General features: G+C 48.4%; 1 protein-coding gene across 2 annotated transcripts in view; it reads right to left on the reverse strand.

The window, feature by feature from the left end:
- Positions 1-12,418, reverse strand: part of LOC146813822 (calpain-1 catalytic subunit-like) — a 652,425-nt gene that overhangs the window by 325,718 nt on the left and 314,289 nt on the right. For both annotated transcript variants that reach the window (XM_085610279.1, XM_085610278.1), the window contains exon 9: positions 9,821-9,981. In XM_085610279.1, the coding sequence (XP_085466405.1) occupies positions 9,821-9,981 (161 nt within the window). The remainder of the gene's footprint in view (positions 1-9,820; positions 9,982-12,418) is intronic.

A 12,418-nucleotide genomic window follows, 5' to 3' on the forward strand; every position in this document is an offset into this window, starting at 1 on the left:
CCATCTGTACGGTGCACAACGTGTTTGCCTCTACATGAGGTGTTTTAAATGGGTTACATTCCTGTTTAGTGCACAACAATTGACCTCCACTCGAGGTGAGCAATGTGGGTTATAGTCCTATCATTGCAGTGTATGACATTTAACCTCTAGATGAGATATGTCGTTTTTCTCAACAGTGCACAACATTTTTAGTTTTACCCGTTGGTTCACAACAGTGCACAATATATTTTTAGGTGGTGTGTTTATTGGGTTTTTTGCTCATCTGTTTAGTGCACAGTCTGCACATGTTCACCACTTGTCTATTTTGTTATGTTACCTTCACAGGGTATCTGGTCTGAATACCATCTGTTGTTTTTCTCAAATTTAATGTGCTTTGTTTACAAATTTTCAATTGGTATTCAACATCAACATTCTTGTTTACCCTCTACAGATAAGACATTGAAAAGGTTGGGTAACCATTTCTATTGGTCCAACATGACTGTCAAAGTGAAGGAATTTTGCAGCTCCTGTGCAACCTGTCAGGCCAGTAACAAGACTGGGCAAGCCAAAGACTCCCTAGATACCACTGCCAGTGGTTGGGACTTCCTTTTGTCAGGAATCGTAGGCAGACGCGCCTACCCAGCGTGTAAAACTACAACTCCCAGCAGCCCCGGGGGGGGGGGGGGGCCGAAGTAGACGTCCTTATAACGGCATACAACCTGGCCGGAGGTGTGCGTTATTCACTTTATCGGAGGAAGGTCGGCGAACGCAGCAGCAGAGCGTAACTGCGCATTTCGACGGAGAGAATGAGTTCCCGAGCACCCGGCCGACGGACGTCCGCGTTCCCAGCAGCCAGCGGCTGAACCAATATCACGGAGCAGGTAGGAACCGTCCCTGGCTCACTTTCCCGTAACCAACGCTCGTAGATCAGAGTTCAGACGAGCGAACAGAACCAATGCAGCAGAGGCGCTGTATTTTCCCCGTGACACCATAGGAGGTGCCCATTCCTGTTTCGCTGTTCCAGGGTGTGGAACAAACCCAAAGACACCCCGCACTTACCCAGAGGAGGGCAGGCTCCTTTCAGGCATGACCCGAGAGAGGGTTTAATAGCTTAGAAATTTCTTGCTCGGCTGAGCAGAGAGACACCAGGTTTAATTGCACCTAACGTTGTATTCAGGGGGCGCGCGGGCTGTGCGAGTCCCTACATGACTGTACTCTTGGTGAGAGTAACCAAGGAGTAACCGATGTACTTACGGAGGCACGACTCTTAGCGTGTTGATCCTCACTTGGTGAAGGAGCGCTAAAACTTTGAGAACGCCGGCGGCGGTGATATACCGTGGAAGCCTACCGGGGGTTCTTGGAGTCATATATGGAAATAAGTTTGGAATAGAACTCCTTAGTCTGAAGGAAGACGGGGGCTATGGCCATGGCGTTGCGTGGCCGGTACTAAGTGATGGACATTGAAAAACACGTAGAATGTCTGTGTGCTGGAGTGATATGGTTGGTGGTACTGAGAGAGGCATCTCAGAGATCGCGGGGAAGGACTCCCATTACACATGGTAATTGCTGTCACTAGTGAGACCTATATGAGAGTAGATATCAAGTGTTGCTCTTATATGAATGTTCTTCTTTTTGTCTTTCAGGTTCTATTCCCTGCTGTCCCTTCCCCCCTTCCTTTTTTCCCTCACCTGATCGCCTCTGGGCTCTGTAACCTTCTGGTTGGAGTCCGGGGATATCGGGAGGTGGACCCTTGTTACGTCGCCCGGACCCTGAGGAGCTCTGTAGTCCTAACAGAATAACGCACCCACGATACGTGCTCCTCCCGGTCCGGGGTGTACGGCATGGCCACCTTGGAGGACGTAGTACAGGCACTAGCCTTAGTCCAACAGGAACTAGTGGCATCGCGAACCGAGACGGCAGCCTTGAGGAACAGGGTAGATAGGTTGACACGTAACCCCTTTGATGCGTCCGCAGCGGGCGGCCCACAGATTCAGGTGACGGTGCCACCGCCATTCCCTTAGCCAGCCCTGAAAGATACGCCGGAGATCCGCAAAAGATACAAGTATTCTTGACTCAGGTTATGCTACACTTCTCGTGTAAGCCTTCCTCTTTTCCCACCAATCACTCGAGGGTGGCTTTTGCCATTTCGTATCTGGTGGGGGACGCTGCGTCTTGGGGGGTCCCGTTGGTCAGAAACAATTATGTCGTTCTGTCCGACTGGGACGCGTTCAGAACAGCTTTTGAAGCGGTGTTCGATAGAAGAACCATCACGTTCAGTACAGACAGAGAATTGTTATCCTTGAGGCAAGGAAAGAGCGACCTGGTTACCTACCTCACCTCCTTTAACAGGTTGGTGGCGGAGGCGGCATGGCCCGAGGAAAAGAGGATGTCCCTGTTCTATCAGGGATTGAGCGACGATCTCAAAGACATAGTGGCACAGATTGACCCCCAGCCTACCACTTGCGCCGCAATGATGAATCTAGTATTGCGCCTGGATGGGCGCATGGCTGAAAGAGGGGGAGATAGATACAGAGGGGGAGGTTCCACGTACAGATATACCCGGAGAGAACAGGGTCCCTTGGCCACCGACAGCGAACCTATGGAGGTTGGGGCAGTGAGAGCCCCCTTGTCCAAAGCGGAAAGGGAAAGCTGCCGCACCCTGGGCCTTTGTATGTATTGTGGGAAACGCGGGCATTTCATGCGCGAATGTCCGGCGAAACCCAAGGCCACCCATGTTCCATACAAAGGAAAGAGGGCAGCGGTTTCTACATTGAGTAAAGAAACAAGCAGCCAGGAGAGAGGCCCGTTGGGAACCTCAGGGGACACTGAGTGGAGAATACCTTTGTTGACCACGACCTGTTCCACAGACACCGAAGCCCATATAGTGCTGCAAGCAGGACTAGAAGTAGGGCAGCAGGTGCATCAGGTCCTAGTAATGTTGGATTCGGGGGCCACTGGCAACTTTATAGATCAGGGGTTGGTCAGAACATTATCCATAGGGGTAGTCCCACGGGGGTCCCCGGAAGAGGTACTGGCTGTAGACGGCAAGCCTTTGAAATCTGGTCGAATTACGCTCCACACAGAAAGCCTTAAGATGTCCCTAAGGGATGGGACTAACCACCATATAGAAGAAATTGAATTGAACATCATAGAGGCCCCTCAATATGAAGTCATACTAGGAATGCCGTGGTTCTGTAGCCACAACCCGACGGTGGATTGGAAGGAATGAACGGTTCGGTTTCTTTCACCAGGGTGTGCGGAACGTTGTCTGCAGGAACATCAAGCGATAGCCCTAGCTTTGACATATCCCTTTTGGGTCGCTACCGCGGCAGAAAAGGAGGTGGAATTACCGGTGGAGTATTCCGGTTTTGCAGACGTTTTCAATAAAACTCAGGCTGAACGTCTTCCCCCACATAGGACATACGATTGCCGGATTGACCTGGTGGAGGGAGCAGTCATCCCCACGTGTAGGGTGTATGCGCTGTCAGAGTCGGAAACACGCCATTTGAGAGAGTACTTAGACCACTACCTGGCACTGGGGTTTATTAGGCCATCCCGATCCCCTGCAGCATCTCCCTTATTTTTCATAGCTAAGGCCAACGGAGAGCTGAGAGCGTGTTGCGACTACCGGAGTCTGAACAAGAACACCGTCAGGAATAGGTATCCGCTGCCACTTATCAGCGTCCTGTTGGATCAAGTGCGGGAGGCTGTAATATACACCAGGCTAGACCTACGAGGGGCCTATCATTTGGTAAGAGTCAGACAGGGGGATGAGTGGAAGACTGCGTTCAAGACCCATTTTGGGCTGTACGAATATCTGGTGATGCCGTTCGGGCTCTGCAATGCCCCGGCGGCATTCCAGTTTTTCTTGAACGAAGTCATGAGAGAGTATATGGACATCTTTGTAGTCGTCTACATCGATGACATTCTGATTTACTCAGCCACAGTAGAAGAACACACCAGACACGTAGGGTTGATTTTGGAGAAACTAAGGGCCAATAAGTTGTATTGTAAGCTCAGCAAGTGCGAGTTTGGGGTGACTACTGTGGAGTTCTTGGGAGTGATTCTGAGTCCAAAGGGATTGAATATGTCGGAAAGAAAGGTGAAGGCGATCCGTGAATGGCCCATTCTAGGTACCGTTCGAGACGTTCAAAGTTTTCTGGGATTCGCGAACTATTATCGCCGATTCATACAGGAGTTCTCCCAGATCGCAGTGCCGATTACTCGTCTGCTTCGTAAAGGAGTGCCGTTTGTGTGGACAACTGAAGCCACAACGGCTTTCGAGCACCTCAAGACCGCGTTCACCTCGGCGCCCATACTCCGGCACCCTCAGACGGACGTTCCGTTCATAGTAGAAGCCGATGCTTCGGAGGAGGCCATAGGGGCCGTTCTGTCACAACGAGACAAGATCACTGGTCGGCTGCACCCGGTAGCCTTTCTCTCAAAGAAGCTAGACAAGGCCGAATTGAACTATACTATCGCAGAGAAAGAACTGCTGTCAATAAAGAAGGCCTTTCAAGAATGGCGTCACTACTTGTGGGGGGCGCAACATACAGTGACGGTCTATTCAGATCACCGAAACCTTCAGTTCATGAAGACGGCGAGGCATTTAACACCAAGGCAAATGCGATGGACTCTCTTTTTTGAGGAATATGACTTCCTAATCACCTTCAGGCCAAGCTCAGATAATCGGAAGGCCGATGCACTGTCTAGACAGTCCATGGGGGAGGACCATATCGCCCAGCACCTGTGGCGATCATTAATCCATCCAAGGTTATCTGTGTGTTAAGGGCAGACCGATTCATGGAAGAATCGTTCAGTCGTTCAGTGGAGGAATGGAAGAAGTGGGCTCAGGTGGATACAGTGCGAATCATGAAGAAAGGACCCCCCTTTCATAGAAATAGGCTGTTCCTGCCGACAAGCAAACTACAGCACCAGGCGTTTCAATGGTGTCACGTGTCGCCCGTGGCAGGTCATCCAGGGATCAGGAAAACGTTGGAAGCCATGACCCGGCATTTTTGGTGGGAAACCATGTCCCGAGACGTCCACCGGTGGGTGATGCACTGCGAAGTATGCGCCAGAACCAAAGGAGAAAGATGCAGAAAGAAGGGGAAACTGCTCCCGCTACCCACTCCCCAACAACCATGGATGAACATCAGTTTAGATTTCGTAACCGGTCTCCCTATGGATCAGGGGTGCTCAGCTATCCTGGTGGTTGTGGACAGTTTGACCAAGATGGGTCACTTTGTCCCTTGTAAAAACCTCCCTACAGCAGGACAGACAGCCCAGCTGTTGTTGACTCATGTGGTGAGATTCCACGGCCTGCCGGCAGTGATCGTTTCGGACCGAGGCCCTCAATTTATAGCCAGTTTCTGGAAGACATGGTGTAAAGCGCTACACGTGGAGTCCGCCACCTCTACCAGCTTCCATCCGCAGACCGACGGACAGACGGAGCGCCTAAATCAGACTTTAAAACAGTTTCTGAGGTGCTATGTGTCAGAGGCACAAGGCTCCTGGGTCTCCTTGCTTTGGTTGGCAGAGCTATCTTACAACAACGCTCTGCACAGTTCGATAGGAGTGTCCCCATTTATGGCAAACTTCGGGTACAACGCCAAGACGCTCCCGGTGGAGATACCAACAGAGGTGAACGATCAACCTTCCGTGCAGGCGCATGTCCGCGCTCTACGAAGGCTGCATCAGAAGACGCAACAGGCGCTTCAGGCAGCCAAACAATCCTATAAGAGGTGGGAAGACCGGAAAAGAATCGATGGACCTCAATATGCTGTAGGGGACAGAGTCTGGCTGTCCACCAAGAACATCAGGTTCAAGCTTCGCAGCATTTTCCATCCTCGATACATCGGACCGTATACCGTGGTGCGACAAGTCAATCCTGTGGCGTATCGACTCCAGCTGCCAGGCTCTCTCAGAATCCACCCGGTCTTTCATTGCAGCCTGCTGAAGCCGGCAGTAGCAGCCAGAAGGAGAGCCCCGCCACCGGTTTGCGGAGAACACGGATTGGAATACGAAGTCCGGAGCGTCCTTGACGCAAAGTACCGCAGGGGCAAGCTATGGTTCTTGGTCGCTTGGAAGGGGTACACGGCGGAGGACGATTCCTGGGAACCAGCGGAGGCTGTGCACGCGCCGACCGCGGTGAGGAGATTCTATAAAAAGCATCCAGAGAAACCAGGTGCTAGGAGGCGCTTGGGAGGAGGACCTTCTGTCAGGAATCGTAGGCAGACGCGCCTACCCAGCATGTAAAACTTCAACTCCCAGCAGCCCGGGGGGGGGGGGGGGGAGGCGGAAGTAGACGTCCTTATAACGGCGTACAACCTGGCCGGAGGTGTGCGTTATTCACTTTATCGGAGGAAGGTCGGCGAACGCAGCAGCAGAGCGTAGCTGCGCATTTCGACGGAGAGAACGAGTTCCCGAGCACCCGGCCGACGGACGTCCGCGTTGGGCGCGTTCCCAGCAGCCAGCGGCTGAACCAATGTCACGGAGCAGGTAGGAACCGTCCCTGGCTCCTTTTCCCGTAACCAACGCTCGTAGATCAGAGTTCAGACGAGCGAACAGAACCAATGCAGCAGAGGCGCTGTATTTTCCCCGTGACACCATAGGAGGTGCCCATTCCTGTTTCGCTGTTCCAGGGTGTGGAACAAACCCAAAGACACCCCGCACTTACCCAGAGGAGGGCAGGCTCCTTTCAGGCATGACCCGAGAGAGGGTTTAATGGCTTAGAAATTTCTTGCTCGGCTGAGCAGAGAGACACCAGGTTTAATTGCACCTAACGTTGTATTCAGGGGGCGCGCGGGCTGTGCGAGTCCCTACATGACTGTACTCTTGGTGAGAGTAACCAAGGAGTAACCGATGTACTTACGGAGGCACGACTCTTAGCGTGTTGATCCTCACTTGGTGAAGGAGCGCTAAAACTTTGAGAACGCCGGCGGCGGTGATATACCGTGGAAGCCTACCGGGGGTTCTTGGAGTCATATATGGAAATAAGTTTGGAATAGAACTCCTTAGTCTGAAGGAAGACGGGGGGCTATGGCCATGGCGTTGCGTGGCCGGTACTAAGTGATGGACATTGAAAAACACGTAGAATGTCTGTGTGCTGGAGTGATATGGTTTGGTGGTCCTGAGAGAGGCATCTCAGAGATCGCGGGGAAGGACTCCCATTACACATGGTAATTGCTGTCACTAGTGAGACCTATATGAGAGTAGATATCAAGTGTTGCTCTTATATGAATGTTCTTCTTTTTGTCTTTCAGGTTCTATTCCCTGCTGTCCCTTCCCCCCTTCCTTTTTTCCCTCACCTGATCGCCTCTGGGCTCTGTAACCTTCTGGTTGGAGTCCGGGGATATCGGGAGGTGGACCCTTGTTACGTCGCCCGGACCCTGAGGAGCTCTGTAGTCCTAACACCTTTGAGAGGGTGGGGATGGACATTGTTGGTCCTCTAGACCCAATGACGGCATAAAGGAGCAAGTATATCTTGGTGGTAGTAGACCATGCCACAAGATACCCTGATGCAATACCCCTCAGAACAGTCACTGCTCCTTAGGTGGTTAGGGCCCTACTTGGTGTGTTCACCAGAGTGGGTTTCCCAAAGAAGGTTGTTTCAGAGAGGGGCCCGAATATCATGTTCAGATATCTGAATGTGATGTGGGAAGAATGTGGTGTTACTTACAAGTTAACCACCCAATATCATCCCCAGACCAATGTTCTGGTGGAGAGGTTCAATACGACCCTGAAGGGCATGGTCAGTAGTTTGTCTGACAAACTCAGGAGGAGAAGGGATGTTCTCCTCCCATGCCTGCTGTGTGCATTGCACCGTTGTGATTTGGTTAGGAGTGGGAGCCTGGCTGTCTGCTTCTTGTTCCAACCTGGAGCTAGACACAGGCGAGCAGGAGAGAAGACGCAGGACCCGGAGGTAACAAGGTAAGTTTTATTTTTATTTTTTAAAAGCAGACCGCCCCGCCACACCTGGCGCCTGCACCCTCACCCACGAGCTGTGCCAGCTGCCCCTGCAATCCACCTACCTACAATAAGGAGCATTCATGACAGAGCAATTAACAAAAGAACCATTTCCCAGCTGCAAACACAAAAGAGCAAAAAGGAGTAGGCACCAATGTCCCTCTTTAAACTGGGTATGTTACATGTAAGGAATTAGAGTAAGAAAAATTATAGTCAAAAGAGGCTTACAAGAGATCATTCTTCCATTTTATCATCAGAGCAATCCAGCAGTATGGGACACAGTCTCACTGTCCAGAACGTAGTTCTTCAGTGAGGCTACAGTGGTTGAGCTAGCCAACTATGTTGCGTAAAGTGAAAAGAGGACAAAATCACTTTGCCTCCGTGATATACTCCCAAGTAGTAATTCCTAGTAATTTACTTCACCAGTCGTGCAGTCCTCAAGACATTTTGGAAGTCCCTCAGTGTGATGGCCTGCAGACTGTGAAAGAAGACTCACTTTTAAATTCCCTATCCGTTCCCCTAAACTCTTGAAAGATACTCATCTGGGACCAGGCACGGTCGGCACAGGTATCCGCGACAGGGCGGTGAGGCAGGGGTGAGGGGAAGTCAACAGACGACGGAATAGGGAAATCCTATTTTGTCGTCTGTCGACTTCCCCTCATCTCTGTCCCCCCTCACCGCCCCACCTTGGTTACCTGTGCCAGTCACGCCTGTCTGGGACGTTACTGTGGCATTTTGAGTGATCATGCCTTTTTCACCGACAGGATACCTTACAACATGTGATTTGCACTGGGTATTTCAAACGATAGGGGATATTCACACTCCCAGTGCACTGGAATAGGAGATCATCGTTCGAGCAAAATCGGCTTTTATTACATATTCTGAGATTGTTGTTAACTTGTAATATTCAGAATTGAATACCAACCGATTCCCTAATGACAGCCTTTTCTGATTTTAACATGACTGCTCTGAATATTGTATCATATTTAGAACTAAAGCTATTTATTTCTCTTTACTACTACATGGCTGGCTCCTGGTAGAGTATGTAGTACCCGGTTTCTAACAATCCATTACCAAAGCCAGCTATTATTTTGAAAGGAAAACTAGATTATGACAAAAGGCATTCCCCATCCTAGATACAATACAGAGCCAGCCAGCATAGCACACAATTTGCTACTACTATAGAATCACAATGCTTGTAGAAAACCTTACCAACAAGCACTGGCAAAGCCAATGTATCTGGCTTTATTGTGCCTATGCATGTGAACACTTCCATTCACAAATGCTGTTTACATGCATTGCACACACGAATGTTATTTATAACACTAAAGCCTGCACTGTTGGTTTTCCAAGTGATAGTAAAAAGTAGCAACATGTTATGTATGGCCTTCTGTATAGAATGCAGATAGGAGTTAGAGACTTCAATGTGAAAAACAGTGTGATGATTGAGTGCAATTTCCAGGTCAAAAATAATTTGCCATACATTACGATGAAAACACTTCCTGTAGAGTGGAATGATATACCAAATAGCCAATAGCATGAAGTGAGAAGCTAATTATCTGGATGGAGCCACAGCCCACACAGTGCCTATTTTAAACATTTGGTTACAATATGTCTTGGAGGCAGCTGCACTGTCGAGGCACACCTAAAAATAGTTCTGATAGTTCCATCACACACCAGAGTTTGACCCAGAATATGCAAATGCACAGGAATGTGTGAGACGACTTTAAAGGATAGGTTAAGGTTAGACATGTCATTGTACAATGGAAGGCCCCTCCCAAAACTAGCTTTGGGACAGAAACAGTGTGGTATAGTCTCCAAACAAGTTTGATCCGGTCGATTGCATTAGCACCGCATGTGTTGTCTCACTTACCAGGGTTTTTTCTGCTTCCACCAGCCGAGGTGCCTTGACGCCAGGTGCCATCGAACATCGTTGTGTGCCACTTGCTGACGTCTTTCTTGGTTAGAGCATCTGGAGTCAAATTGCAGATCTCAAGTTTGGTAAAATGTTGCAGGAAGTCCTTGAAGGACATCCTAAGGGGTGCAAAGAGATGGGGGTACAGAGAGAGAGAGTGGTTGTGATACAAACTTCAGGTGAAGGTGAGGTGAGTAGATTTTGGGATGGGGTAATATATTTCAACTAAATAATATCAACCACTGAATTATTACAGCGAGAGTGTAAAATACAAGTTTTGCTCAGTGTTATTAAATGGTAAATGAGCAACAAGCACAAACATAGGAAAGCTTAAAAAATAATCCTGCAGACTGCACACATCAGCATATGGCAAAGACTGCAGTGCAGGTTAAAGGCATATAGGGGCATATTATCAAGGTCCGGCGTTAAAATTATCACCGCTTTATCGGCAGAAAACTGCCGCTAAAGCGGCGATAATGGGCTTGATAATATGCCCTTGAGAGTTCCAATAGAAGCCCATGTTCTGGTGTGAACATGGGCTTCTATTGGAATTCTCTGCGGCATATTATCAAGCCCATTATCGCCGCTTTAGCGGCAGTTTTCAGTCGCTAAAGCGGCGATAATTTTAACCCCGGACCTTGATAATATGCCCCCATAGTGCTCTGTGTCCTTCATGAAAGTTGATCTGTGGAATGCAGGGATGCCAATAGAGGAACCACAATATAATTAATAAACAAGTTAAATTGTTTTCAGACCTGGTTCAATCAAATCGAGTTGGAGTGGACAACATGGTATCTTACGACCAGCCCACTTCGACAGTGCAAAACCTCTTGCTCTACTAATGTTACATGGCCCAATGGTAATCATTCTCAGCTCCTGCTATGGTGCAAGAACAATCCCTGAACCAATGTACAAGGATTAAACTACATTATTACTTCCAACTCACCGCTGTGATGCAAGAACCATTCTGCACCAATGCATAAGGACCGTCTGATATGACTGCATGGCCCCCTGGATGTGCTTGATTTGTATGCAAGAGACTAGAGTTTTAAAACAATCAAGCAAAAAGGCAAAACATAAAATGCACAAAAGACTACTCATGTTCTGGCAGTGGAAACAAATCAACTATTCAGGTCTCAAGTTTCATGCTTCATGCAGTCTCTCCCAATTAGTGTCTAGTGCAAGCAAGTAAAATAGGTCCTTTTGCCTACGACTGGACAATAAACAACAGCCATAACTGGTGTGAAGCGAGAACCTTACACAATGGGGCGCTGGTGGTACTGCACCTATTGCACAAATGACAGCTACACCCCTAGACGACTGTGAAGTGAAGTGCCCCCTTAACTGCTGCATCTAGTAATGGGACAATGTAGTCACCCAAAGTAGGACTCCAGGCACTCTCTCCAGCTGGATTAAATCCCTCACTGCTGTTAACGCTTACTTCCTGTGGAGATCCTTTTAATACAGCACCCATCAACCTGAGTGCTGCGCAATTTCTATTTCCCATCAGTGTGAAGGGTACACTTTCGGCTGGCAGATTACCAGAAGTGTGTGGGTCAAGGACACTTTTCATCCTCCTAAGGGTCGGTAGATTAGCATTTACTACAGAGTACCTGGGTTACAGTGATGTCCCTTAGTCTCAGGTTATGAGGTTTTTGTTATAAGTCTGCAGTGGCTTCACCATGCCCAAAGCCCTGTTCAGTGAAAAACAGATCATCAATTCAGCTAAACAGTACGCCTTTCACAAAGGCAAGATTATCTGTGTGCGTGTCTAGCCCCATCACCACTCTTCACACAATACAGTGACCCGTGACTTCTCATTAATATGGGGTGATCGTCCGAGATCTTGCAAAAGCTGAGTAATAGGTAAGAAATCCTAGCATGGTTGCTTGCCATACTGAATGCTCCTCAAGAAAGTGCCTTAGATGCATAGAGATCACTTGAAAAGAAGGAAAGATCACTCAATAGATTTAACTATCTTATTCAGCAATAGTCACACAACCTCCAGTGTCACCTCACGAGCTCAACTGACAGAAAAGTTATAACTGTCAGTGACAAAGGAACGTCCCATGTGGGGAAGGTGAGGGAAGGTATGCATGGTAGTGGAAGAGACCAAATTCTGTGAAGGAAAGAAATGGGGAGTACACTAAATTATAAGTTAAAAAATTCTCACAACTCACTAATGAGATTAGATATTATGTATATAATATAAATTATAACATCTTCTTCTTATGTAAAATTTAGAACATTCTAATTTTCCATAACTGTAAGGAGACTGCAATGGGTATATGTATACATTTATTTTCCATATACTACATTTCAAGAATTAGGTACCTTTATAATTGCCTGACAGACCATTGAAAATAATTTTTCAACTATGTCATCCTTGTTCATTGAGACACCCTCTTAGTTCTGTCTGTCAATCTGTTTTTATTTGTCTCGTTGTTGACACTAACAGACCATGTCCGATTGAATTGTGCCCCTGGAATGGTATGACACTTGGACAGTCTGTACATGCTTCAGGTCCTACCACCTTTTCATGTGGTTGAAGTAACT

The sequence above is a fragment of the Triturus cristatus genome, chromosome 6, assembly GCF_964204655.1.
Source record: "Triturus cristatus chromosome 6, aTriCri1.1, whole genome shotgun sequence".
NCBI lineage: Eukaryota > Metazoa > Chordata > Amphibia > Caudata > Salamandridae > Triturus > Triturus cristatus.